Genomic DNA, 26,319 nt, shown 5'->3' with positions numbered 1-26,319 from the left:
GATACATTGAAAAATAACACCGAATCCTTTTCTATTCAAAAGATGCCGATACATTAAGGGGATTAAATAGTACACGCGCCATAGAGTAAAAACATGCTTATCGGTTCTAGATATCATGAGTTTAATATTTAAAACAGAGGTTTGAAATTTTGTTATAAGATAGATACAGCTTTGTTCTAAAGCTTGTCGAAGGGCATTTCTTAATTTTTTGCATTTTTATTGAAAATAAGTGTCCTACAAGAAACATCAACTTTAAGCACTTGTAAAAACTTTTGATGACCATATTATTGGAAACCAAAAACGTACCGAGTTAGTGTGAACCTTTGTCTGTCATTATACAAAAAATCACATATTTATCTCACAGCGTTAAATCAAAATGTTTAGAATAGAAATCCATGTTTTCGGAAAAATTCACACTAGGCACGAGCGGTCTATTGCGGTCAAACCCCTTAATAAATGACCTTTTCCTTTTACCAATTGCAACCGCGAATAATGAAATTTTTAACCGCGAATACAGGAACTGGGTTGCGATTGTTTCGCCCGTGAATAATGAAAACGCGAATAAGGAACTTTTACTGTATAGGAAATTAAGATAAACACGAAACATCTATTGCTGTATTGTAGCATTTTCATTGACAGGTTATTTTGATGCGAAATTATTAAGACAACAAACGGCTAATATAAAGTAAATGCATTCTACAGCACCTTTGGGAATTTATTTCGAGGCAGTTGATTTCAAGGATGAATGGCATGAATTGGTCCCCTGTGAGATTCGCTTTAGCTTTGCTTCGTCCGTTTTCCTAGTCTCTCACGAGAGAGTTTTAAGTTAATTTGCATATCGTAATCAACAAATTTGTCAAATAACTTCTACGTTTAAGTATACATAAAGGCGTATCCAAGGGGAAGCGTATGGAACATCCCTAATCCCTAATTCATGAGCAAAGAAAATTCGAATTACATTTTCTTAATAAATAGAATTTATAAAATATATGTGTTAATCATTTCAGATGCATCTCCAAACAACAAAAGCGTCAGACAATAGTTGTTGAGACTCACCCCTATAAAATTCTTATTTAAATATTAAAAATTGACACGTGTTTCGCCCATACAGGGTGTGTTGGCGTTGATAAAGTCCACATTCGAAAAGTGGGCAAGACACGTGTCTTCTTTTAAAAAATTTTATGGTAGGTATACAGGGATGAGTTTTTTTGATATTATTCTAAACGGAAATACGGTACCTAATGATTTTGGATGCATTTGCGGAAATTCTAAGACGTCTGGTTTTCACATACATTTAGTGATGAGCAAAATTGCTGAAATCAAGATGGTGCAAACAAGACCAAGGGTAAAATCAAGACCCAACGAACAAGACCGATCAAGATTAAAACCAACACCCAATATGCAACATAAAGACCAATTAAAAATTATTACTTCCGGTGGATTTATGAGTTAAACTATTGGAAGTAACTTTAATATATACATTCTTTTCGATATTCTTTACTTATTTCAAGTACCTTCTACTATTTTGTTCGTTAAAAGATCAATTTATGCGTTGGAGGCAGGGTCAATTTATATATTTGAGGAAGTTCTACAGTTTTCATAAACATAACTATCAACACTATTTTAATATACTAAGATAATTAGAAAAGTAAGAAAATATAAATTCAGTTTATAGGACTTGGAATAATTTTCGTGCAATCATCAGGATAGCTGTTAAATTTCATATTAATGCCGTTCAACAGTAATACAGGTCTGACGAAGGAAGCTGGCGAGCGGTGGCGCAGGTACTTGCCCATTTATGACCTATTTGGGTAAGTCACTTGGAACCCATGCACAAATAAGTTTTCAGTGGGCGTAAATTATANTATACAAAAAATCACATATTTATCTCACAGCGTTAAATCAAAATGTTTAGAATAGAAATCCATGTTTTCGGAAAAATTCACACTAGGCACGAGCGGTCTATTGCGGTCAAACCCCTTAATAAATGACCTTTTCCTTTTACCAATTGCAACCGCGAATAATGAAATTTTTAACCGCGAATACAGGAACTGGGTTGCGATTGTTTCGCCCGTGAATAATGAAAACGCGAATAAGGAACTTTTACTGTATAGGAAATTAAGATAAACACGAAACATCTATTGCTGTATTGTAGCATTTTCATTGACAGGTTATTTTGATGCGAAATTATTAAGACAACAAACGGCTAATATAAAGTAAATGCATTCTACAGCACCTTTGGGAATTTATTTCGAGGCAGTTGATTTCAAGGATGAATGGCATGAATTGGTCCCCTGTGAGATTCGCTTTAGCTTTGCTTCGTCCGTTTTTTACTTTGCTTAATAAAAAGTAATGTTTATAAAAAGCCATCATAAATTTTAACAAATGATTTTGTTGTAATAAATCTTTTTGCCCCTGATCTGTTCTGATTATTTTATTATTCAATAAAAAAGGGAAGAAATGGAACATATAAAAAGTTTTATTCTTAACAGCCAAAGAGCACATGCTTTACTAAGTGCTAACAACTGTCAATGCCCATATCTCTCACAGACCAAGTCGCCCATTTAATTAGTGTGTTTGATTTTTCGGAAACCATTCTAGAATTCTTTAAACAGATAGAAGTAGATAGGCTACCTTCATTCTGGACAAAAATCCCATGTACTTTCTTATGAAGGTTCATTTTCGTCCTTTCTGTACCGTTTTACTCCCACCACCCCTACACTGACGTCACTGCCGTAAGCCATCTTTGACAGCTGCCATTATTAGCTAGGACTTCACCCCGTTTCTTCTGCGGGTGCTCCGGCCCCTGATGCCCCTTCCTATGTAGCTTTCTGATCGTAAGGTGCTCCTCTGCTGACGATGATATGACCGAGCGGCATGACCTATAAGTCTAGATCTAGACCATTGCTTAGCGTTCGGGAGGACGTCGTTTCGATTCCGGGTCCGTCTGCCTTGGTGCAAGTTTTTCTGTGGTTTCCTTGGATCACTTAGGCAAATGCTGGGGCAGTAATATTCCACAGATAATTTTTCATTCTTTTCTGTCTTCATTTCGCCCGTCTCATCTTTCTTACCTCAACCACCATCCACCCATTCCCACGATTCCTGAGAGGAAGCTGAAGAGGGCCTTCCGCCCTACCTTGCGGCGTAGTCCGGAGGGACTGCCCGCCCACCAGCATTAGCGACTGGTGGGAATGAAACACCGAAAAGTTTTTTTTTTGACGATGATAGCTGTCAAAGATGGTTGACGATGGTGACGTCAGAGTAGGAGTGGTGGGGTTTGCGGTACAGAAGAAAGAACGAAAATGAAACTTCATAACTAAATATATGGGACTTTTTTTAGAACGAAGGTAACCTGTCTAGTGATAGATAATATGGACGCTTTGGTCGCCTACATCTCTTTCTTTTGAGGTTTCGACTTTCCAAGGTCGATATCCAAATTTGAATAGGTGGTTATCATTGGCGTGGAGTGCATGTACATGCCCAACCAATCTTTGGATTTGTGTTAACAATCAACGTCCAAAGTCAAATTTTTTTTCCCTACAAGGGAAAGGAAGGAAAGACGTGATAAACAGCACATCCAGACTAATAGACGCACAGATCCAAACTATAAGGGTTCCTTCGTTGGCTAGGAATTGTTACTAACTAAAAATTAACACTATTCGCTTTGTTGGGTGCTTATTCATTTAGCTGTTAGAAATTCTTTATGCAATTGTACCACCTGCAAACAGAATGCGCCTTTCCACTCACTCACTCACCCATTCATTCGTTCATTCATTTATTTATTTGTAAATGACGCGGTGAAACTAATTTGCGATTCAAAAGAAACAAAAGTATTGTGTTTGTATTTTATGTAGTTAATAATGTCAGTAATGTAATTGAAAAATGCTGAATAATGCCGTTTCTGAAAGACTCGTTTAGAGTTCTTGTTCCCGCTGTTGCTGGCACTTAATGAGGTAACAAATACACAATGCGACTGTTCAGAATAAGAAGAAAACCTTAAAAATGCACATTTGCCTTTTGAAATGTTCTTGGCCAACTGCGCTTACAACTTTATTCGCCTTTTAAGAAATGAAGTTTATAAGACCTTGTCTTCCATTTCTATAAAAAGTAAGCAGCTTCATTTGTACAACTACGTACTTTGACTGTACATAATTGAATGAAGAACAAGTTATTACGCATCTTCTTTATTCAGAAACTAAAAATTGTTACTGGTAAGTAATATGCACGACACGAGGACATTTAATCTGTTTCAATATTATCATCGTAAGGTCGTCAGTCCTAAGGCTGGTTGAACACCCACATCCACCCCTTTCTATCATAAGCGAATTTTCGCATTTCCCTAAAACTGGAATAACCCCGCATCCTTGCGAATAGTAATCTAATCTAGGTTTACCTCTAGTCCTCTTAACTCCTGTTTCTGCCTCTAATTAATATGTCTCTGACTAGATTTTGATGCCTGAGAAGATGCCCTGCCAACTTATCTCGCCTATTTTTTATCGACTTTCATACAGTCCTCTGTTCTCCTATTCATTCTAATACTTTTGACCTTTTCTTTTCCGCCGCGCACCCTGCTCATGTTTCGCACCCGTACAGCGCTGCTCTCCAAACATACACCTTTAATAATCTCTTTTGAATTTCAAAATTAATTGTTTGCGAGCACAGAAGTGACTTCTTTTTATTGAAGGCGATTTGACCCTGCAGTATCCATTGCTTTATATTCCTACTACTCTTTCCGTCCTGACTTATTTGACTTCCTAGATACCAAAAATCAGCCACTTCTTCTAATTTTTCGTCTTCTATCTTTATATTTGCTCTTTCCTTACTTTTAATTCGCTTGCATACCGGTATTTTTGTTTTACATTTGTTTATTTTGATACTGCTATACTGTTTTGTCAATACCGCTTCCATTTTATTTATAGCTATCTCTAACTCCTCCTTGCTAGATATTAATACTGCTATATCATCTGCAAATCTAAGCATACTTTACTCTTGTATATCTATCCTTACAGTTGTAGTATCTGTAATGATGTTGATCGTGTCTTCGATGTATAAATTAAAAAGTAGCGGTGACAGTGTGTATCTCTGACTACAAATCTTATTACGCGTTCATTCCTTTTTGTATAATTTTGTGTTAGTTTAATTTACCATTTCAGTTTCTTTTACTTACTATTATTTACTATTACTATTTCTTTAGAACATTCCACATTCTTAACTATTTGTGAACTGTAATCTAATCTAGGGCTGCTGCCTCTACTCCTTTTAACTCCTTTTAATATGTCTCTAATTAATTTTTCATGCCTGAGAAGGTGTCCTACCAACCTATCTCACTAATCTCTTATTGACTTCCATAGCGCCCCCTGTTCTTCTACTCTTTCTAATATCTCCTCATTTCTAACCTTTTCTATCTAAGGTAGTCTGTGGCACCACATTTCGAACGGTACTAACATTTTCATTTCCGTTGCATCCAGTGTCCTTGTTTTGCAGCAGTACAGCGGCGTTCTCCAGACATACAACTTTTTTCGAATTTCTAAATTAACCGATCAGCATAAAACTGTTTCACTTTTTGTTACAACCGACGCGGTTTTGCGCTATCCTTTGTTTTTTGTTTCTACCAACATTTTTCGCCCTGATGATTAATCTGGCTTCTTAGGCGACTCCTTCTAGTTTTTTATTGAATTGAGAATCATCGCCTTGTTATGATTTTAATATGTTTGAATATGGTTGGGATAAATTCGTACAAATTCGATAATACATTTTCCGAATTTGGGTGCTNAATGGGCGCGGCGGAAAAGGTTAGAAGCGTTCGAAATGTGGTGTTATAGGCGGATGATGAGGATATCGTGGGTAGAAAAGGTTAGAAATGAAGAGGTATTGGAAAGAATAGAAGAACAGAGGACTCTATGGAAGTCAATAAAAAATAGGCGAGATAGGTTGGTAGGTCACCTTCTCTGGCATGAAGGTCTAGTCAGAGACACATTAGAGGCAGAAACAGGAGTTAGGAGGGGTAGAGGTAGACCTAGATTAGATTACTGTTAGCAAATAGTTAAGGATGTGAGCTGTTCTACTTTTAGGGAAATGCGAAGTTTAGCTCAGGATAGGAAAGAGTGGAGGTGCGTGTCCAACCAGTCTTAGGACTGATGACCTTATGATGATGATGAATATGAAATATTAATCTGAAAATTCATTTTTGATTTTTTTTTTAACCACTACACGCTACCTCAAATTAATGAGGGAAAAATTGTTGCTGTTGTCACACCCTCGCCGGGAATCGAACCCGGGACTTTTTGCTTTACGCACCGATGTTCTGACCACTAAACTACGAGAGGTGACAACAGCAATTCTATTTCTATTTATTATTTATCAATAGTAATTTAAGGCTATATGTATTTATTCCTTTAAAAAAACAGTATTCAATATTAAAATGTACTTCCATTTAGTCAGCATTAGATATCGGTAGATGACGATATACTACACTGCAACTAAATATGATACATATATGTATATTTTATGTCCGTTTACGAAGCAATCGACTTCCTTTAAGTCGACATCTTTGCAAGTAGAATTTGCTTTACATTCATACAATACTTTAATGATCTGTAAAATACCAGAACCACAGAAAATTTATAGTGTGTTAGTAGTAGATAAAACTATTCGATATCTGCTATCGGAGTAGATGCAGTTGCTAGAACGAAATACGTACAATAGTACTTAAATTTCGCTGTAAATGGCTAGATGTAGCAATAAATTTGTAGGAAATTAACCGTATTAGTAATAGCACGTTTTATTAATTGGCATATGAATGTATGCCGTGTTGGTTACATTTAACGGATCAGTCTGCATTCTGTAGATATTTTTGCCGATTGTATATGTAGGTTCTACAGTAAGTATCCAACGAAGGAACCCATTAACTGCTGGTACTGTATATCAAATGGTAATCAAGAGTGCTATGAAGTTCTAAAGGCGCGTAGTACATAATTTGACCAAAGGATGTAAACTGTATTATAACGGACAAATAGAATGTAGGAATTCCACATATGAAATACTTTTGGTTTATGTTTTTCTCCCGATTTAATAAGTGACAGATAAGGCAGTACAATTTATTAACTGCGTACCTAACATCCGTGAGTGTTATATACCAATTTCAGAGAAGTTACCCGGAGAAAATGAAAAAGGAAAATTTACCTAATTATTAAGGCGATACAGTCTTTTAAAAGTAACTTTTGTACTCTTGAAAATGACCTGTTAGAGGTCGAAACAATTGTCGAGGAATAAACAGTTTTGTTGAAACATCTTTTACATTCTTTTTCTTTTTTGAAAATGTTTCATCGAGAATACACCGTTGAAAGTTTAAATATTCCATAAATATGCCGCGAATACAGAAACCGTGGATATGGAATGGTAATTGGTATAGAATCATATGGATACGTTCTAAGGTTCCAAAATAAAACCGATATGTATCAAAATAAAATCAATGTATTGATAAATTCGCAATTGATTATGGTCTGTCTAATATTCGCGGGGTATTCATTCCATAAATATGCAGCGAATACATAAACCGTGGATATGGAATGATAATTAGTATGGAATCATGGGGATACGTTCTAAGCTTCCAAAATAAAACCGATATGTATCAAAATAAAATCAATGTATTGATAAATTCGCAATTAAAATTAATCGTTATAATCACCTTTAGGTAAGAGTTTAAAAAATTTAGTGATTTTTTCTTGTATTGAATTTTGAAATTAGTCCACTCGGTTACATCTTTTATAAAAGTCGCTTCGGCACGAGCCAATAGTACTCAAAAGATGCTGATACGTTGAAAAATAACACTGAATCTTTTTCTCTTCAAAAGATGTCGATACATTAGTTTTACATTAGATTCAGTGGTACACGCGCCGTAGATTAAAAACATGCTTATCAGTTTTAGATATCATGAGTTTTATATTTAAAGCAGAGGTTTGAAATTTTGTAGTAAGATACATTTAGCTTTGTTCTAAAGCCTGTCGAAGGCCATTTCTTAATTTTTTAATGTCTATTGAAAATACGTGTCCTAGAAGAAGCATCAACTTTAAGCACTTGTAAAAGCTTTTAGTGACCATATTATTAAAAACAAAAAACGTAGCGAGTTAGTGTGAATCTTTNGGTATTTTAGTTGATATTACAAATTAAACTGTAATAATTAAGAAACTTAATAATTTTTTTAAAAAAGCATGCCAAAATTGAGATTATTACAAGTTACCTAAAAAAATCTAGTATTTCTACAGCAAATTTAGTCATCTACAATCGAAAATTGTAATTTTCGCTTAACCATAAAAATTTAGTTTTCTCCGTGTATGGATAAGAAAATATTTTTCACAAAATCCCTTGAAACTTAAAATTTCATAATTGATATAATATCTTTTACGGTTATTATGCTTATTTGCTTAATTAGCTGGACGGTATACAAACTATTCAAATGTCTGGCTTGACGGATATACTTAGTGAGTGCTATCCAGCTACTTTACATATTAACCGTAACATATCTACCTGATATACCTACATAAACGTTAAACATTAAATAATGTTTATTTATTAACAGCCTTTACAAGTACTTGCTACTACAATATTAAGTAACGAGTTAGGGTTGTTATCACAGGCATAATTTATGATAAAAGGAAATTCTACTTGCAAAGTTGTCAACTTAAACTAACTAAAGTTATACAAGAACCTTAACCAAATCAATTAATGACGCAGTTCGTATGCATAGAATATACGTTATTGGTTAGTCATTTATCGATATTGCATGTGGCCTGCTGATGGAATCTAAGAAGATCTACACTTGTTAGTTTCGATAAATAACTGATCAAGAATTAATATTGTTCGTAGCAATATGCAATCCCAAGATAAAAATGTTCAGTCTCTCAGAGTCTCTGAAAGCGAGACTCGATTCTCTCATCGAGTCTCTCTCGTGTCGCTGAGAGACTGTCAAAAAACTGTTTAGCGTCTCTGAACGAGAGACTCGAGTCGCTCATAGAGATATCCTCACTTCGGATCCAGTCTCTGAACGAGAGACTCAAATCTCTCAATAAGTGGTGTCTCGATAGATATGGTTAAAATTCAAAGTTCAACATGTTTTCGAGATACCAGTCTTTCTACAAGAGACACGAGTCTCTCAATTTTTCAGTTTTATTCATTCAGTCTCTCTGTGAGAGACTCGAATCTCTGAATTAACAATTTTATCGTTCGAGTGTCTCATACAGAGACTGTGAGAGATCCATAAAAACACCCAGGCAATAACTGAGAGACTGTGAAAGACTGTGAGAGACGCTCTCATTGACGCTGAAAGACTCTGAAAGACAGGAGACTAAAAATTTTTTTCTAGGGATATATAATTTTACATCTAAACATTTCAATTTGATGATTTCTTTAAATTTAACTTGCGCTTTGTCTTCATACTTTGTTCGAAGGCTGCATCAGTAACGTTGAAAATTTAAGACGTTTCTGTAAAAGCAATAAATTCTTTCTGGCTTACCGGAAATTTGCTGGAGTGTGTGTGTAAATTATCTGGAGTGGGTGTGACAGTTGGGGTGTCCAAAATGGCAGCACCAGGGATGTTAGGCTCGTTATAAAGCGGATAAGGGGGCATCCTATAGGGAGGTGGCGTGAAGCAGCTCGTGTTCTGTTGCTGAAGTGGTTTCGGTGGTGGAACAGGCTTATAAGGGCCATTCCCTTCCACTTGAACTGAAATTAAAATATCCCTCTTAAATCCTTTCTAAACCTATCGAGGATCACTACAATAAAGGAAATTGAGAAAGAGAAACATCTATTTTTATAGGTTGTAAGTTCACGTTTCATAAGCATGGTTTCTTATCATAGCCGTAAAAAAATATAGCTACCGTTTCTGATAAAATTAAAACTACAAAATATCCAAGTACATGCAGTATATAGCTATCTAGCCATCTAGTGGTTATTTGCTGATTTAAGTATTTCATGCGTAAGACAGGGCTTACTAAGGTATCAACTTACTTATAACTGAATCGAAGAACTACTAGATGGTTGTATACTGCTTATGCTTGGATATTATACATTATCTGATCAGTATTCCAGAATATTGGAAAGGTAACATCAGAAGGCACTGTAGAGTGCATCATCTGATAGCACCACAACGTAGCGGGTGTAAAATATATGCACAGTTAATGCGTCGTCAATGATTGAGAACAGTTGATAGTTTGGTAGCCGCTTTATCTTATCGCCCTTCGTTATAGCAAGCGTTAACTGACGAAACACACATACCTATTCGTGACCTTCGCAACAGCTGGTACGTATACAGGTCAATTGCTGGTAATGATTAGTAATAAACTCGTTAGCGTTCGACTGGCAAAAGCAAAAATCAATGTATTCATCTGCAGAATATGCGTACATAGTGGTCACATATGGACAGTGCAATGGGAATGAAGTGGCGGCATTATGCGAATCGCGCCATCATCATTATTGTCGGAGCAGTTGGGGCATTCGGTAAGGTAATTCCCTCATGTTTATGTACATCACAGAGTGAAGCGAGATGGCTCATTAGACATAGTAAAAAACTCGCTCTTTAGGAGCAGGAGCATTGATTTGCTCAGAGATTTATCGAGACTGCGTCTGTAGTTTCGATTAACCTCTGATTAAGAACTTGAAAGAATTTTTTTTATTAAAATTGTAATTAAATGGTTAAGAAAATGCAGGTATGTATATGGATTTGCTAATGATCTAGTTTAGTGGTTCACAACATATTTAACTAACAGGAAGCAATGTGTAAGTTACATTGAGTGGTATTTTCTTTCAAGGAATATGTGATATAGAGTATATCATGATGACTTCCATAATAAGCAGAGATATGCAACTGCAAAAACTTGTATTCAAATTAACGAATCGTCTGAATGGTGCAATTTATATACAATCTAAAAACAGGACATTTTAAAAATTCACAATGAATTAACGTGAAATAACTGAATTTGTTTTCTTTCATGTAAAAATGATGTTGATTTTTGAAACCATTTTAGTTTGTAAAAATAATGTACTGAAAAATGTATTAACTTTCATAAAAGTTTACAGAAAATACTAACTACTGGACGTAAAACTGCTGTTTCATTAATAAAATAATAAAATCTATTCGAGGAATTAATTAATCCTTACCAGATTGTGACAATTAAACTTCATCATCAGATAAATCGATTACTTATAATAATTTCACTTCTTATTTTTCGGTCATTTATTGATTGCAGGAGGCATCTCTCAAGTAGGTATCTATCTCTTACATTATTTCGAACAGTTATATAAGTAAACTGCAGCGGACCATAAAATGCATAAAATCACCTTCTACCTTGGGATTTCCTTGGAGTACGTTAGGCTGAATTAAGCTCATTGTATTCAAAAAGTTTTATGTGTATGGAGCTGTATGTATGGAAAGTAGGATGCCATTAAAAAGTAATAACATTCTAATCGTTAATAAGCTTTAAAAGAAAATCACTGTCGTTTGCATAGTGATAAGGCTCCTACCATTACTTGCGGGATACGACTTTTGGGACACCCCCGGTGTAATTTACAATTTACTTACTTCATAATTTAATTTTTCAGGGAATAAATGATAAATTCTGATTAAAAATTTCTAATAATTGCTCTTCTGTTTTACACTGTAGAAGGTTGAAATCCCGAATGACTATTTAAATTGGGGCCTTGCTTAAAAAGTATGTAGCACTTTAAATATCAAAGATAAATGGAAGAAAATTTGGAATACTGAGTAATCTTCAATAAGAAATTGTTAGATGATCTCATCTTCATCATAAGGTCGTCAATCCTAAAAATGTTTGGATAAGATGCCGCGGAAAGGAAAATGGAATGTGGTGTTACAGGCGAACGATAAGGATACTGTAGATAGAAAAGGTTAGAAATGAAGAGGTATTAGAAAGAATAAGAGAATGGAAGAATGATCTGTTAACTAAAAAAACTCAGACTTCGATCAATCTAGAAGCTTTAGGTGAACATTCAATTACTTATATACAATGTAGATAATACAATCAAGTATTTTTAGGACAAAAACAAAACGTCTGTACGATAGCCGTAATTGGTCTTCGAACGTGCAAGCGATTTATTTATGGTCCTCAATAACAATATATTTTCAACAACTACCCATTGGGGGGTAGCTTTCTAAAAGTTGACTTTGGTGTAAAAAAAATTCATAACTGGAGAAATCTATTGAAGTTTAACGTTTCAAAAGGTTCTCTGATTTTCACTTACCAAATAAATTAAAAGGACAAAAATATTTAATACAATTGCACTTTAGTTTCATTCACGACTCCTGAGTTTCTCAAATAAAAGTATGGCAAGGATGATACACTATTTCAGTTTTCAAGTTTGTTTTCTTCCCTGCAAAAGCATCAAATCGTAGGAACTATTTGAAATCAAGTTGGTACAATAACTAGTTATTGTAGTATTTAAGATAATTACTCGCTGTTTCATAGAAAGTGAATTCTGATCGTCTTTTAAGTTCTTCAAGTTTCACTTTGAGTTTGGATTGGTTACCCTTAGTTAAGCTATTTTTCCCTTTTCCTTGGAAGGAATTTTATTTCACAACACATAAAACTAAGGGCAATCACCTTTTCAGTCTATATAGCTGCACTTACTTGATTTTTTTTGTATAAAGTCTGCTATTACCAAAGTCATTACAGCATCCGCCAGTTAAAATGCCAAGTTATCAGTGCAATAAATGAATAAATATTTATGAACATGGATTACATATAATCCATTTTCCATTAAGTGACTTTAATAGAAAGATAATAATAGTACCTAGTACGAAGTAGTCGTTACAATATTCGTAAACTTGGCATTGAATTGAATAGCGGAGTCTTAGGTAGGTATCTATTTTTATAAAGAGAGATCGAGTCGCTCCAAAGTTGTCCGACAACAAGGAGCAAGTCGAGGTATTTATCGAATGTGCCACTGTTTTTAGTGGGGCAAATTTATTGCAGTGTAGTTGTCCAGTCTACTAATTTGATCGAGTGGATTGCAATGGAAATGAAGCGAAACGGGTTCCTATTTTGTGTCTCTGGTTTACGCGAAAACCATTTGTTTTACATTAGCAACGCTAACTGTATTTCTTCATTAACATTTTATTAGACGTTTATTCAGTGCAGTCCAATTCGGAATAACGTCCATCGTCTAGATCGTTAAGAATGAGTTACAACTGGGATAACGACCTCAATTGAACTGAATCGTTTTTCTTTTTCAAGGATAATCTCATCTATTCCCGTCCACCCACGAAAATCTTGTTTAATGAAGGCCAGACTATGGAGTTACAGTGCTAAAGAAATTCAGTTCTGCACAAGAAACAGTAAGTCATTTACTAATTGGGCGAAAACAAAACTGACTGAATATTAAAAACCTAATGAAAAATAAAAATACTTCGAATTGGTAGATATAAAAATGATGCTTTTAGTTTAAAAAACTAATTATTAATAATTAACAATTAAGTATAGAGATATGTAGACATACATCAAGATGATTCCCTGCATTTTTAGTATCGATCATTAAAAGGGAATGTTTACATGCTGCCCTGGAAACTGCACACAATGTACATTCTTTTTCAACCTTCAAGAGGCCATGTACAGGGTTTGTCCGGAAAGTAATAGGAGAGACGATTTAAAAAAATTTATTGAGCCTCTGCGTCGATGCAGCGCTGCCAACGCGATTTCCAAGCATTGAAGGCGTCACGGAAGGCATATTCCGGAATAGCCTTAGGAGCCGCGGTGCATGCTGCTTGGATCCCCTCTGTCGTCTCAAAATGCTTGCCTTTCATCGGCCTTTCCAGGCTAGCAAACAAAAAAAAGTCCGGGCGGGGGGCACATCTGGGCTGTAGGGTGGCTGCGGAAGCGTTGGGATACGGTGTGAGCCGGGGCGTTGTCGTGGTGCAACTTCCAGTCAACTGCGATGTCTTGTCGGACCCGATTGACCCTTCGTTTGAGTCCCTTGAGCATTTCCACGTAAAACTTGACGTTGACGGTTTGTCCAGGAGGAACAAATTCGTGGTGGACGATGCCTTTCATGTCAAAAAAGACAATGAGCATCGTTTTCACATTGGATTTGCTCATTCTTTCCTTTTTTGGGCGAGAAGACGCCGGCGTGTGCCACTCGGAAGATTGCCTCTTTGTCTCAGGATCATACTCAAAGATCCATGACTCGTCACCTGTGATTACATTATTCAAAAATAGGGGGTCACTTTCACACATGTTTAAATTTTCTTGGTACACTTTCACTCGCCGCAATATTTGGTCGTCAGTGAGCACTTTTGGGACCATCTTCGCGCACACCTTGCGCATGTTCAAATGTTTCATCACAATGTCATAAACCACAGATTTTGGTAAATTTAATATCTGGGCAATTAAAAAAATACTTAGTCAACGGTCTAAGTTCAAAACTTCGCGCACACGAGTCACATTGTCTGTGTTTGTCGAAGTCGAAAGTCTTCCAGCACGGTCTTCATCGGCGACCTCTTCTCGGCCCTCTGAAAAGGCCTGGTGCCACCGAAACACACCACTTCTTGCTAAACCAACATCTGGGTAAGCCTGCTTGATCACAGAGAATTTAATCGTGTACCCCTGCTCGAACGCTGCATTTTCGGCTTGCAGCACTCACAGAAACACGTCGCGCGAAAAGGCCTGTTCTGACTCTCCAGGTGCTCGGAGACAACTCACCAGCCGCTCGTTCGCTAGCTAGGAATGCCCTCTACCGCTCCGAAGTACAGTTGCGGCGGAAGAAAATCAGTCGTATTACTTTCCGGACAAACCCTGTATAGTTGGGATGTTCAAAATTGGCATAGTCCGCAATAAAACTGTAACATTAACTTTCTTCTTTCAACCTAATAACTACACTAGAGCGGTTGCTTTCAGAACGCCTACTTTTAGATAGACGTTGTAGGGAATATCGTAAACATAGAAAAGAGATGTCAGAGAAGAATTGCAGCGGACACTAATAAGGAATAACGTTATACCGATTATGTAACAGAAAGATATACAGACTAACAGAATTTAAGCATGTTGCGGGCATCGGACTTTACAAGAAAGTTTAACATTCTAAGGAATTCTAAGCGGGCAATTATAAACCCGGCCTGATCTTTTACGTACCTAAGCAACTTCTAACCGCTACACCGCTTACTGTTATTTGGTTATCACTTTTCACTTTGTCTGTACTGCTCATGAAGTATTTCCGAACAGCAAGGACGTGTTCAAAACGCAGCAAAGGACTAGAGTCTCGGGTGGAAACAAGAAAGAAGATATGTCCATTCACACAGATAATTTATTTCAGACTTTGCCAATATTGAACGTTCTAACTATACTTATGTTTGTTTTTCAACAAAATCACTTCAACGATTGAGGCATTTGTCATACCCTCTTCATAAAATATTGTAGCCAATGAATTTATATGAGTTCTGACGTTGTCGTGAAGTTCCTCGTTAGTTTGGAAGCAGGAAAAGCAGGGAAAAGATGGAAGTTACTTGACGCTATGACCGAAGAGACATTCATAATAAAAAAAGAAAGCCTGCTTACATTAGATGAAGTGTTATAATAAGAGGCTGCTAAAAAAAATGTGGGTAGAAAAGGTTAGAAATGTACGAATATCAGAAAAAGTGTAGGAGAACAAGGGCCGTTATGGAAGTCAATAAGAAATGGGCGAGATAGGTAAGATAGGACAGGAAGGACTCATGATATACGAGATCTGTTCAAAAAGTAGCGCCAACAATGTGTTTTTTCAAAAATTATTTATTTATTCATGAATATATATTTTTCCCTCTTTGAAGTAATCCTCCTCAGATGTTATACACTTCTGCTAACGTTTTTTCCAATTCTTGAAGCACTTCAAAAGTTTTCTTTGTTAATTTTGTTCAGCTCCTTTTTCAATGCCTTTATCTCCTTAATCGTTGCGTAGCGTCGTCCTTTCATGGGCCTCTTTAGTTTCGGAAATAACAAAAAGTCACATCGGGACAGATCTGGGGAATATCGTAAAAGCCAATTTTTGTTCTACCACAAATCCGGGGCATTTCTGGCGGATTACTTTGCGCAAATTGCACATAACTTGAAGGCAATATTCCTTATTGACAATTTTACCCTGTGCCAAGAACTGACGATACTCTACCCTGGAATCGAGGAAAACTGTAAGCAAAACCTAAATTCGGGCTAACTTGGCGCTCTTTTCCCGGTCTTGGCTCATGAGATAGTTTCCATTGGGATGATTGCACTTTGGTTTCCACGTCATAACCATACCCTGAGTCCAACAGCTCCTGAGCAATGTTAATGCGATGCAATTTTTGATCGAAATTGAGCAATTTTGGTACGAATTTCGCGACCATCCATCTCATGCCCAAATCATTGGTAAAAATCGAATGGCAGGAGCCAATCGATATGTTTAGGTCCTCTACTCCTCTATTGGTGGTTTAACGACTGGCCAATACTATTTTCTACCTTTCATCAACGTTTTCGTCTGTTGTTGACGAGCTTGGGCGTCTGTACCACCGATAAACGTCGCTTCGGTCCAAGGTAGCTTCACCATCTGTCACAGTCAACATTCGGAATGCGTCCGTGCACATAATTTTACTTTTCACACAGAATTTGATACAGATTCTTTGATCCATTATTTGGAATAGGCAAAAATCGAAGACGAGCCAAAACAAATGTAAGCAAATTAGCTGTCAAAAATTAACTGAACATTCAACATGGCCGAACTTGTTGATGTAAGTAAGATACATGAGTATCAATATAACGCCACAAAAAATCGAAAATCGAATGTACGTAACCCGCGGAAATTCAAAATTTTTAATAGACCTCGTATTAGAAGCAGAAATGAGAGTTAAGACCGGCAGAGGTAGACCTACACTAAATTACTGTTGGCAAATATTTGGAGATGTAGAGATTACATTAATAGTTTTGATGATATATGGAGATTGGCTCAAGCAGGAAAGAAGTGGAGGTATGTGACCAACTAGTCAAGCCAACAATCATCTTGAAAATTCAAGTATTTGACAAATTATGAACAAGTATTTCAATACCTTCTTTATGAAATGCTGCTCCCAAAGGATTTAAGTGTCTTGACGGTGCCTTGCAAACGCTGCTCTCCTAATCGCTTCTTAAACTTAACGTTAAATAGGAACTATATGATGTGATAATGATGTTGACATCCGGAATTGTTCTGATTCATAACACCGGTCCTCATAATGCCGGTGCACTCAGCGGCTCTGTGAAGCTTTGAGCGATTGAATAGTACGCTTTTATCCACCCACCATACAGTCCCGATTATTACGTCGAGTGCTTTTTATTTATTTCCTGAATTGAAGAAACGGCCAGCAGGGCAGCGTTTTGAAGTCACCTTTAAAAACATTTAAATTCATTGAGGCCAATATAATACTTCTCCATAGGTGCAACAAATACTTAAACTGTCAAGGTGATTTTGGCGAAATATAACCATAATTAGTAATAAAATGTTTGTTTATATTCATTTGACACAGCTTGTTGTTTCAACCACTAGACAGCCTTGCATTTTTACATAGTCTCCTAACATAAATCCGAGACATCAATATTCTACAGTAAATTGACAACATTTTGGCGTTTCTATACTGATACTGATTATTCTCTTACATTTTTACATCCTGTATTTAATAAGGTTTCCTTAACCATTTTCTATTTTTACTGAAGGTTGAAATGAGTTCTTACAGCATGGAAGTATTAATAAACTTAAAGAAACAAATCCGTAACACTCATCGGTTCTATAGCAAATTAAAAGGAACAATCGACTTTTCAATATGCAAATTTGAACCGCTCTAAGATAACTATTCGCAATGTTAGAGAAGTAAATGCAGCCTTTTAACTGGTTTAACGTAACCGTAATATTAGTTATTCAAATTTCCTTTAATGCAAAGTAAAGAGCTAATTTGGTTTAGCTTCCTTAGATTGGGTTACTTATTCTACAAGAACTCTAACTGTTTAACTATCTAGAAACTTCACAAAAGGATGTAAGTCGACGTTCTGAATAGGCATTTCTCGGTTTGTATGCATATCTACAGTTGAATGTCTACACAGATCACTGAATACAAAGACTCCGTTAAATAAAAGTTTCTTTATAATTCGGTAAATGTAGAAACTACTCGGATAAATAAATAATTAAATTATACGCAATATGCTAAAGACATTTTTCTTCCCAGGCACCTTATAATACAAATATTTAGATAGGTACTTATTATTATTATGAACACTACAAGTGTGGAATATAAGAAAACGCGAGAGTCAAGTTACAGCTTTTATTGCACTAAATTCAGTGACAAGCTTACCTGTATCGTGAATACTAGGTAATTTAATCCTAACTAGTGTTATTAATGCGAATGTGAATTTGTTTGTTTAGGTATTTGTTTATTTTCTTTTTTGCTACTATTTCACGCCTTAATTGCTAAATCGATTATCATGAAATTTTGTGAATACATTGTTAGGGGTACAGAAAAGGACATCGGACATTTTTTATCCAGAAAAATACTGTTCCAGAGGATTAGAAAAAAATTTGTTTTATGTGGTCGTCGATAATCTCTGACACGTATTTAGAACATCAACGCGAGCGCAGCCGCGGGTAAGACCTAACACGAAATACAAAAGGGGTATGTGGAAGAAAAAAGGGGACCTTCTATCTCGGGGGATATAAAAATTATTTTTATGGTATTTAGCGCATCAACGCTAGCGAAGGCGGGGGTAGAAGTTACTCTATAAAAGAGAGGCAGACAACTTGGTTCAGGTATTATGAATAGCAGCTTAGATATAGATTTGAATTTTCCAGGAATTCGACGATCGGCAGACGTTGTAAAACCATTACGAAATCTTCGAATTTCTGGCGAATTCTAATCGATACCAAAGCTATTATAATATTTGCCTCATGATTTACGCCATCTCCGTGATAAATGCTACCTCCTAGGCTATTGGTGGAGAGTTTAAAGTAATTACCCGAAACTGTCTGCCGATAGTTATAAAGTTAGTGAAACATCACTATTTTTAAGCGATTTTAAATCGATAAGATACGCTGTGTAGTTTAAGGTTTCAAACAAGCAGACGGTGCAGAGAACCAAATATTTTTTTTTATGTAGTCCTGACATAAAACAAAGAATAGTACAGGATCGAGCCGCTTTTAATTTTATTATGCTCGTGAACGGTTAATTTGGCACTGTATGAGTGTGAAATCTGGACTATGGACGCAGTGGCAAATAAACAAATTACTGTGTTTGAGATGTGTTATAACTGGAAAGAGAAAGAGAACAGAGGGCGCTGAAACATGAAGGGCTAGTAAGAGACATGTTATGAGCAGAAATAGGAGTATTGAGAGGCAAAGGAAGATCGAGATTGGATTTTGTAGTTAAAGATGTGGTTCGTCTAGTTGCGAAAATTGCCCAGGGATAAGAAAGAGTGGAGGACTAAAAATCAAGTGCATATGATATATACAAAAGTCATGACATTATTAATTTACCTTGAACAGTTGGAGTATTCCACTATGATTAAAATTTTGTATTTCTCCCCAAAAATTAACAGAATTGATGTAATAAATAGCCACCAATGCTTTAAATAAGATTGCTATAGTAAACGAACTGAAACGATTACTTAGTTTTTAGCCAGAAAAAAAGTTACAATCGCTGCGTTTTATTACATCAAAACATACAATTACAACTCATTAAATATATTTATATGTACACTTAATGGTATTCTACGACTTAAGTAATACATTTAATGAGTCATTATTACGAAGGGTTATAAAATACATAGACTGTAATAGCGGATCATTTGGGGAAGTACCACTCAAGTTTAATCGCCCGGGGCTGTAATTATTACTCTTAAAGAATTAAAAATGCTTTATGGGGTATTTCAAAAAAAAAAAAAACGAATAACTCGTATACATTTTCGGATAATACGAAGAGTATAATATGACAACGTTTTGTTAAATACCACAAACGGCGTAGTGAACGCCATCTGTGACTTTAGTGCACATTTAGTGCAAATCAGTAAATTCAACAAGGTCCATTTATGTTGACGGACATATACTTGCTGAACTAACTCTACGACATAGCTCACCCTACGTGATAGGCACGTAACCAAATTGAACAAATAAGAAGTCCATAGTGGTCAAGCGCTCTTTCTGGCGGTTTCGACAGAACGGTTGTGATGTACCACGCCTCTGCAATAGAAGAAAACTGTAAGCAAAACCTTCACATTCGACCTAACTTGACGCTCTTTTCCCGGTTTTGGATCGGGCAGCTTCCATTGGGATAATAATAATTAAGCTTTGGTTTCCACGTCATAACCATAAATCCATGATTCGTCACCGGTCATGACTGTCTGGAGTAAATTTGGGTCGTAGCGAACAGAGTCCAATAGCTCTTTAGCAATTTTGGTACGAATTCCGCGGCTACCCATCTCATGCCCAAATCATTGGTAAAACTCGAATGGTAGGAGCCAATTGATATGTTAAGGTCCTCAGCAACTTCTCTAACGGTGATTCGACGATTGACTAATACCATTCATTTTCTTCATTTCATCAATGTTTTCTTCTGTTGTTGACGTGCTCGGGCTTCCGGCACGCTCTTCGTCGTTCACATCTTCTCGGCCTTATGAGAACTTCTTGTAGCACCGCTAAACGTTGCCTCGGTCCAAGATGGCTTCATCATATGCCATAGTCAACATTCGGAACGGTCCGGGCACTTAATTTTGGTTTTCACACAAAATTTGACCCTTTTTTTGGAATAGGCAAAAATCGAAGACGTGTCAAAACATGTGCAAGCAAAGCAGCTGTCAAAAATTAATTAAACATTCATGGCCGAAGTTGTCGGTGTAAGTAAGGAACATGAGTACCAAGATAATGCCACAAAAAAAATCGAAAATCGAATATACGTATCCCGCGGAAGTTTACAATTTTCCAATACTTTTTGAACAGACCTCGTATCTAACTAATTACCGATGCATTGATGGATGGTTCGCAGTGTAGCTACAGTAAACCGCATTCAAACTACTAAAAATATCTTAAAAATTATTCTGAAAATTCATTTCTTGAATTTTTTTGCCCACTACACACTTCCTCAAATTAATGAGGAAAAATTTTTGTTGCTGTTGTGACACCCCCACCGGGAATCGAACCCAGGCTCTTTGGCTTTACGCGCCAATGCTTTGACCACTAAGCTACTGTGTGACAACAGCAACAAAAATTTTTCCTCATTAATTTGAGGAAGTGTGTAGTGGGCAAAAAAATTCAAGAAATGAATTTTCAGAATAATATTTCATATTAAACTAACTCACTTCTAAAAGATGTCTAAAAAATTGTATGTATGTTTAATCATAATATATATTAGTTCGACGGATCTGTGACCTAATAAGTACGGTTTGTCGTTGTTGCTGTTGTCATCTCTCGTAGCTTAGTGGTCAAAGCATTGGCGCGTAAAACCAAAGAGCCCGGGTTCGATTCCCGGCGGGGGTGTGACAACAGCCAACAAATTTTTCCTCATTAATTTGAGGAAGGGTGTAGTGGGCAAAGAAAAATTCAAGAAACGAATTTTCAGAATAATATTTCTATTAAACTAAGTCACTTCTAAAAGATGTCTAAAAAATTGTAGATATGTTTACAAATATCTGTAAGATTCACATTCTGTTTACCTACATGAATATTTAGTCTCTTAATTTTCCAACAATTTTTATGAACTAGTGCATTACAGTACCAAAATACTTTAATCAAAAGAAAAGTAATTCAGAGTGTTAGTGAACTTGAGCAGGGTATATCAATTTAATGTCGAAACTGTCCAGGATCCATTAAAGAAGCACCGTTCGATTTGGGTTTTTCACCCAACTTCCGTCTTTCCTCGTAAATTAAGTCATCTCTTCTTGAATTAACCGGACGTTCGGAGAGGTAAAACGACCAAGTCTGACAACGGGGATTTAGGGCTGTTGGTTTTCAAACGAATCGACGAACGGTAATGTACATGGGGTAAGGGGATTTCATTTCAGAGAAACTTTTTTGATGCTAATGGAAATACACCGCCAGAGGACCTGATACTGCGTGGGTTGTGAAGGATACAAATTAGTCTAGCCTTTAGAAATGGCCGATGAATGGAGACTTGTCCAATACGGATTCACCCCGTCATAATTCACGGATGGTATCAAAGAACGTCGAGAACTTTCCGCTCATACAAATTACACCATGCGAAGTGATTCAACGTCCGAAAACTATGGGCTTGGAGGTGACGTAAGGATGGATTGCTGGCGGAAGTAAATTTAATTCTAAAAATTAAGATACTTAGAGTACGTTACTGGAAAATTAATTACTGTGTGGAAAAGGGATACAAAAGGGGGAAGGAGAGATGCTAAAGAGACTAAAGGCAGCTCTACCCCTTAAATATTATCTATCAAAAAAGCTCAGTGTTAGATACCTAGGAAGTCAGATAAGTCAGGACGGAAGGAGTAGTAGGGATATAAAAAAGAGGATAGCGCAGAGTCGTGTCACCTTCAATAAAAAGAAGTCACTTCTATGCTCGCGAATGGTTAGTTTAGAAATTCGGAAAAGGTTGTTAAAGGTGTATGTTTGGAGCGCGGCGTTGTACGGATGCGAAACATAGGCAGTGAGCGCGGCGGAAAAGAAAAGGTTAGAAGCGTTCAAATTGTGGTGTTGCACGCGAATAAAGAGATACCGTGGATAGAGAAGATTAGAAATGAAGAGGTATTAGAGAGAATAGGAGAACAGAGGGCTCTATGGAAGACACCTTCTCAGACATGAAGGTCTAGTCAGAGACATGTTAGAGACAGAAACAGGAGTAAGGAGGGAATTATGTGGGTTGTTCTGATTTTAGGGAAATACGAAGTTTGACTCAGGATAGGAAAGAGTGGAGGTACGTGTCCAACCAATCTTAAAACTAGCGACCTTATGATGATGATGATGATTACTAAATTTAAAAATTTGTTCATATATTTGGTAGTAGTTGATCCATTTTTTTACACAGATTTTTTGTTATAGTGTTTAGTTATTGTTTCATTCAGTAACACCCATACAGCGAGGGTGTTTTTACTTGTTCAGAATGCATATTAATAAAAAAATATTAAANGTGTCACAGAATGCACATTAATAAAAAAATATTAAAAATTGTATACCCTAGTTTATTTGATGAAAAATGTTATCTTACAATGCCAATTAGTAAAAATGTGGTGACTTTCTTTCTTAATATTTCGTAACAAAATCATGAGCTTTAATTAAAGTAATTATCTTTATATTAATTATAAAATAAAAAGTTAATTTTCTTACGAAAATGAAAAATTAAAAAGGGAATTCTAAAAACGACTAAAGTTTAAGGTCAACTAAAAAATGTAAAAAGTAACAAGAGTATCGCAAAAGTCCTAAATCAATAAATACTAGTTGTGATAGAAATACAGCTACAGTTCAGGTAATAAGTTTTTATTTAAAGTCCATATAGAAAGAGTGCCTTATTAACAAATTTTAGTTGTTAATTTAAAATGCTAAATATCAATTGATTGTAATCAGTAGATACTGCATTTGCATACAAAATTTCAGCCTGTTTGGAGAATAGGACTCAGAAGTGAGTTGTGATTTGGACAGCCAACAAAATTAAATATGTCTAAAAAGCACCCATACTGCAGAATGACTACAAAGAAGAAGTTAGCAGAGAATTTTATAATCACTTTTTTTGTCTTTTTGTCTTATCAATGATATTTATCACTTAAGTGGGTCATAATGATGGTGAATATAGGATAAGTATAGAGAACTTACTACTTTCGTAAAGATTGTGGACATTTTTCAATTAATTATCAAATTTTCTTAATATTTTCAAATTCCTTAATTCCCATTAAGAAATACTCTTAATTCAAGTGTGTACTTACTAGACCCGAAGTTATAATTCGATGTGCACATATAATATTTCAGTTGAATGTAAAAGTCTGAATTTACATTGAAAATAATTAAATTACCTACGATTCCTGCATTGTGTTTGTTTCTCAAGGAGAAAACGTTAGAGATTATACTATTTCGCACGTTATCAGATAATCATCATCATTGTATTTTTGTGTTTTGAGAAGAGAAAACATAAAAGTTATTTCCAGTGTAAGTGTGTAAAATAGCGATATTAAAAATAGTGCTAATATTTATCCTAATAAACTAAGTAATGGCATGTAAGTGTATAAGTATGGTAAAATCACTTGTATATTTAAGTATTTAGTGTCCTACTGTAAAAATGGAAACTTCTACTGCAATGTCGCTAAATGATGTCCATTACTGTTCACTCAACTTAAATTGCAAAATAAACAAAACAGGAAATTTTCGCTTTAAACATTTGTGTATACAATTTATATGTTTATATTTTTTAATGTTTATCTACTGAAACTAATAAGGGATATTAATGGTTAAACTTATTATAGAAATACACTTTACGCACTTTCTATTTAAGATAAATGACAATTAATTGAGACTATACAATTGCATGAAATTGCAAAACAAAAAAGAACAATTGTAAGTGATTATATGCTTTATTGTTTAAGTGGCTAACAATGAAAAAAGTATACTGTAATATTCTCTTTACTTGAATGACAATGGGATAAAAGTCACACCGTAGAAATTTCTACTCCAGCTTCCTGCTTATATATTCAATCATCAGATACCCAAGTAAAATCACTGTCTTACTGATTCACTGTAATCACTAAAATCGTTTCCTCTTTAACTCAGATAAAAAATTAGTGAGACGGAATTACTTCGAAGTCCAAAAATCTACTTGTCACTGGACATGAGCAGAATCGAATACTTTTAAGAATCGAATGATTACCCAAATGTACAGAAAATTTCCGAAGAATGACTTTTCTGATTTAACTAAACGTTACGAGTATCAAAAATACAAAAATCATCAACTTGGCTAGTAAATTAATTAACGACCGGTTACATTGCGAAATCAATAATACTAATCTGCGTGAGTCGAGCATTCAGCAAGGTGGTGAGGCGGCTGGCCGTATTCACTCCCCTTGTGATAGTTCCCTGGCATTTTTTATGTTCCCCAATTACATAACAGGGTAAACTGATATTATTATTATTATGTTATTAAATTATTAATTAATTACAGATAGTTAAATTATATTATGGTTCTAAATACACGTATATAAAAGATCCGTTTTCCATACAACACTAGAACCCCTTGCAGAGCCATATGGTTTATGGTTTTAACTCTTTAAAATATGTTTAATCAAACAATCAACTTTAATGAAACTAGTGTCTTGATAAGTGTATTGATTAGCGATGAGCAAACTTGGTCTTACTCTTGCGAAAACGCAAAAACAAGACCCAGACCCAGACCCAGACCAAGACCAAGATCGAACGAACAAGACGAAGACTAAATAAAATATTCAGTTGTTTGAAGCAACTTTTCTTGGATCAAAGCATTTTTTTTATTTGAATTTCTCAATTTGCTTTACTTGAAAAAACGGAGTAAGCGTTCTTTGTTCCTATGTATGGTTGAAATATAGAGACAAACTAATTTTTTTTCGATTTTCCATTTGTATCAGGTACCATGTACTATTTTGTTCGTTAAAAGGTGATTTTATGCGTTACATGAAGGGTCAATTTATGCATTGAAGGAAGGGTAAGTTTTCATAACTCTCACAACTATCGAAACTATTTTTAATAATCATGACAAGCTCGCGTGTATGACAGTAAATTATATAAAGATAGGACACGAAAGATTAGAAGAAATGGCTGATTTTAGGTATCTAGGAAGTCAGACAAGTCAGAATGGAAGGAATAGTAGAGATATAAAGCAGAGTACAGGGTCGAGTCGCTTTCAATAAAAAGAAGTCACTATGCTCGCGAATGATTAATTTAGAAATTCTAAAAAGATTGTTAAAGGTGTATGTTTGGAGCGCGGCGCTGTACGGGTGCGAAACATGAACGGTGGGGGCGGGGGAAAAGAATAGGTTAGAAGCGTTCGAGATATAGTGTTATTGGCAAATGATGAGGATACAGTGGATAGAGAAGGTTCGAAATGAAGAGGCATTAGAAAGAATAGGAGAACAGAGGACTCCATGAGTGTCAATCAAAAATAGGCGAGATAGGTTGGTAGGACATCTTCTAGTCAGAGACATATTAGTGGTAGGAACAGAAGTTATGAGTGGCAGGGGTAGACGTAGATTCGATTACTGTTCGCAATTAGTTAAAGATGCGGGATGTTTCTAGTTTTCGAAAAATGCGAAGATTAGTTCAAGATAAGGAGTTGAGGTGCGTGTCCAACTAGTTTTAAGACTGACGACCTTATGA

At 35.7% G+C, this 26,319-nt stretch overlaps 1 protein-coding gene across 2 annotated transcripts in view; it reads right to left on the bottom strand.

Annotated features, from left to right (window-relative positions):
- LOC108739195 (homeobox protein 13-like) overlaps window positions 1-26,319 on the bottom strand; it is a 293,972-nt gene that overhangs the window by 72,966 nt on the left and 194,687 nt on the right. For both annotated transcript variants that reach the window (XM_025973658.1, XM_018472978.2), the window contains one exon: window positions 9,512-9,720. In XM_025973658.1, coding sequence (XP_025829443.1) covers window positions 9,512-9,720 — 209 coding nt within the window. The remainder of the gene's footprint in view (window positions 1-9,511; window positions 9,721-26,319) is intronic.

This window comes from Agrilus planipennis, unplaced genomic scaffold, assembly GCF_000699045.2.
Source record: "Agrilus planipennis isolate EAB-ADULT unplaced genomic scaffold, Apla_2.0 scaffold58, whole genome shotgun sequence".
In the NCBI taxonomy this organism is placed as follows: domain Eukaryota; kingdom Metazoa; phylum Arthropoda; class Insecta; order Coleoptera; family Buprestidae; genus Agrilus; species Agrilus planipennis.
The sequence above is the reverse complement of the archived record's forward strand: the minus strand, read 5'-3'. Positions and strand labels throughout refer to the sequence as shown.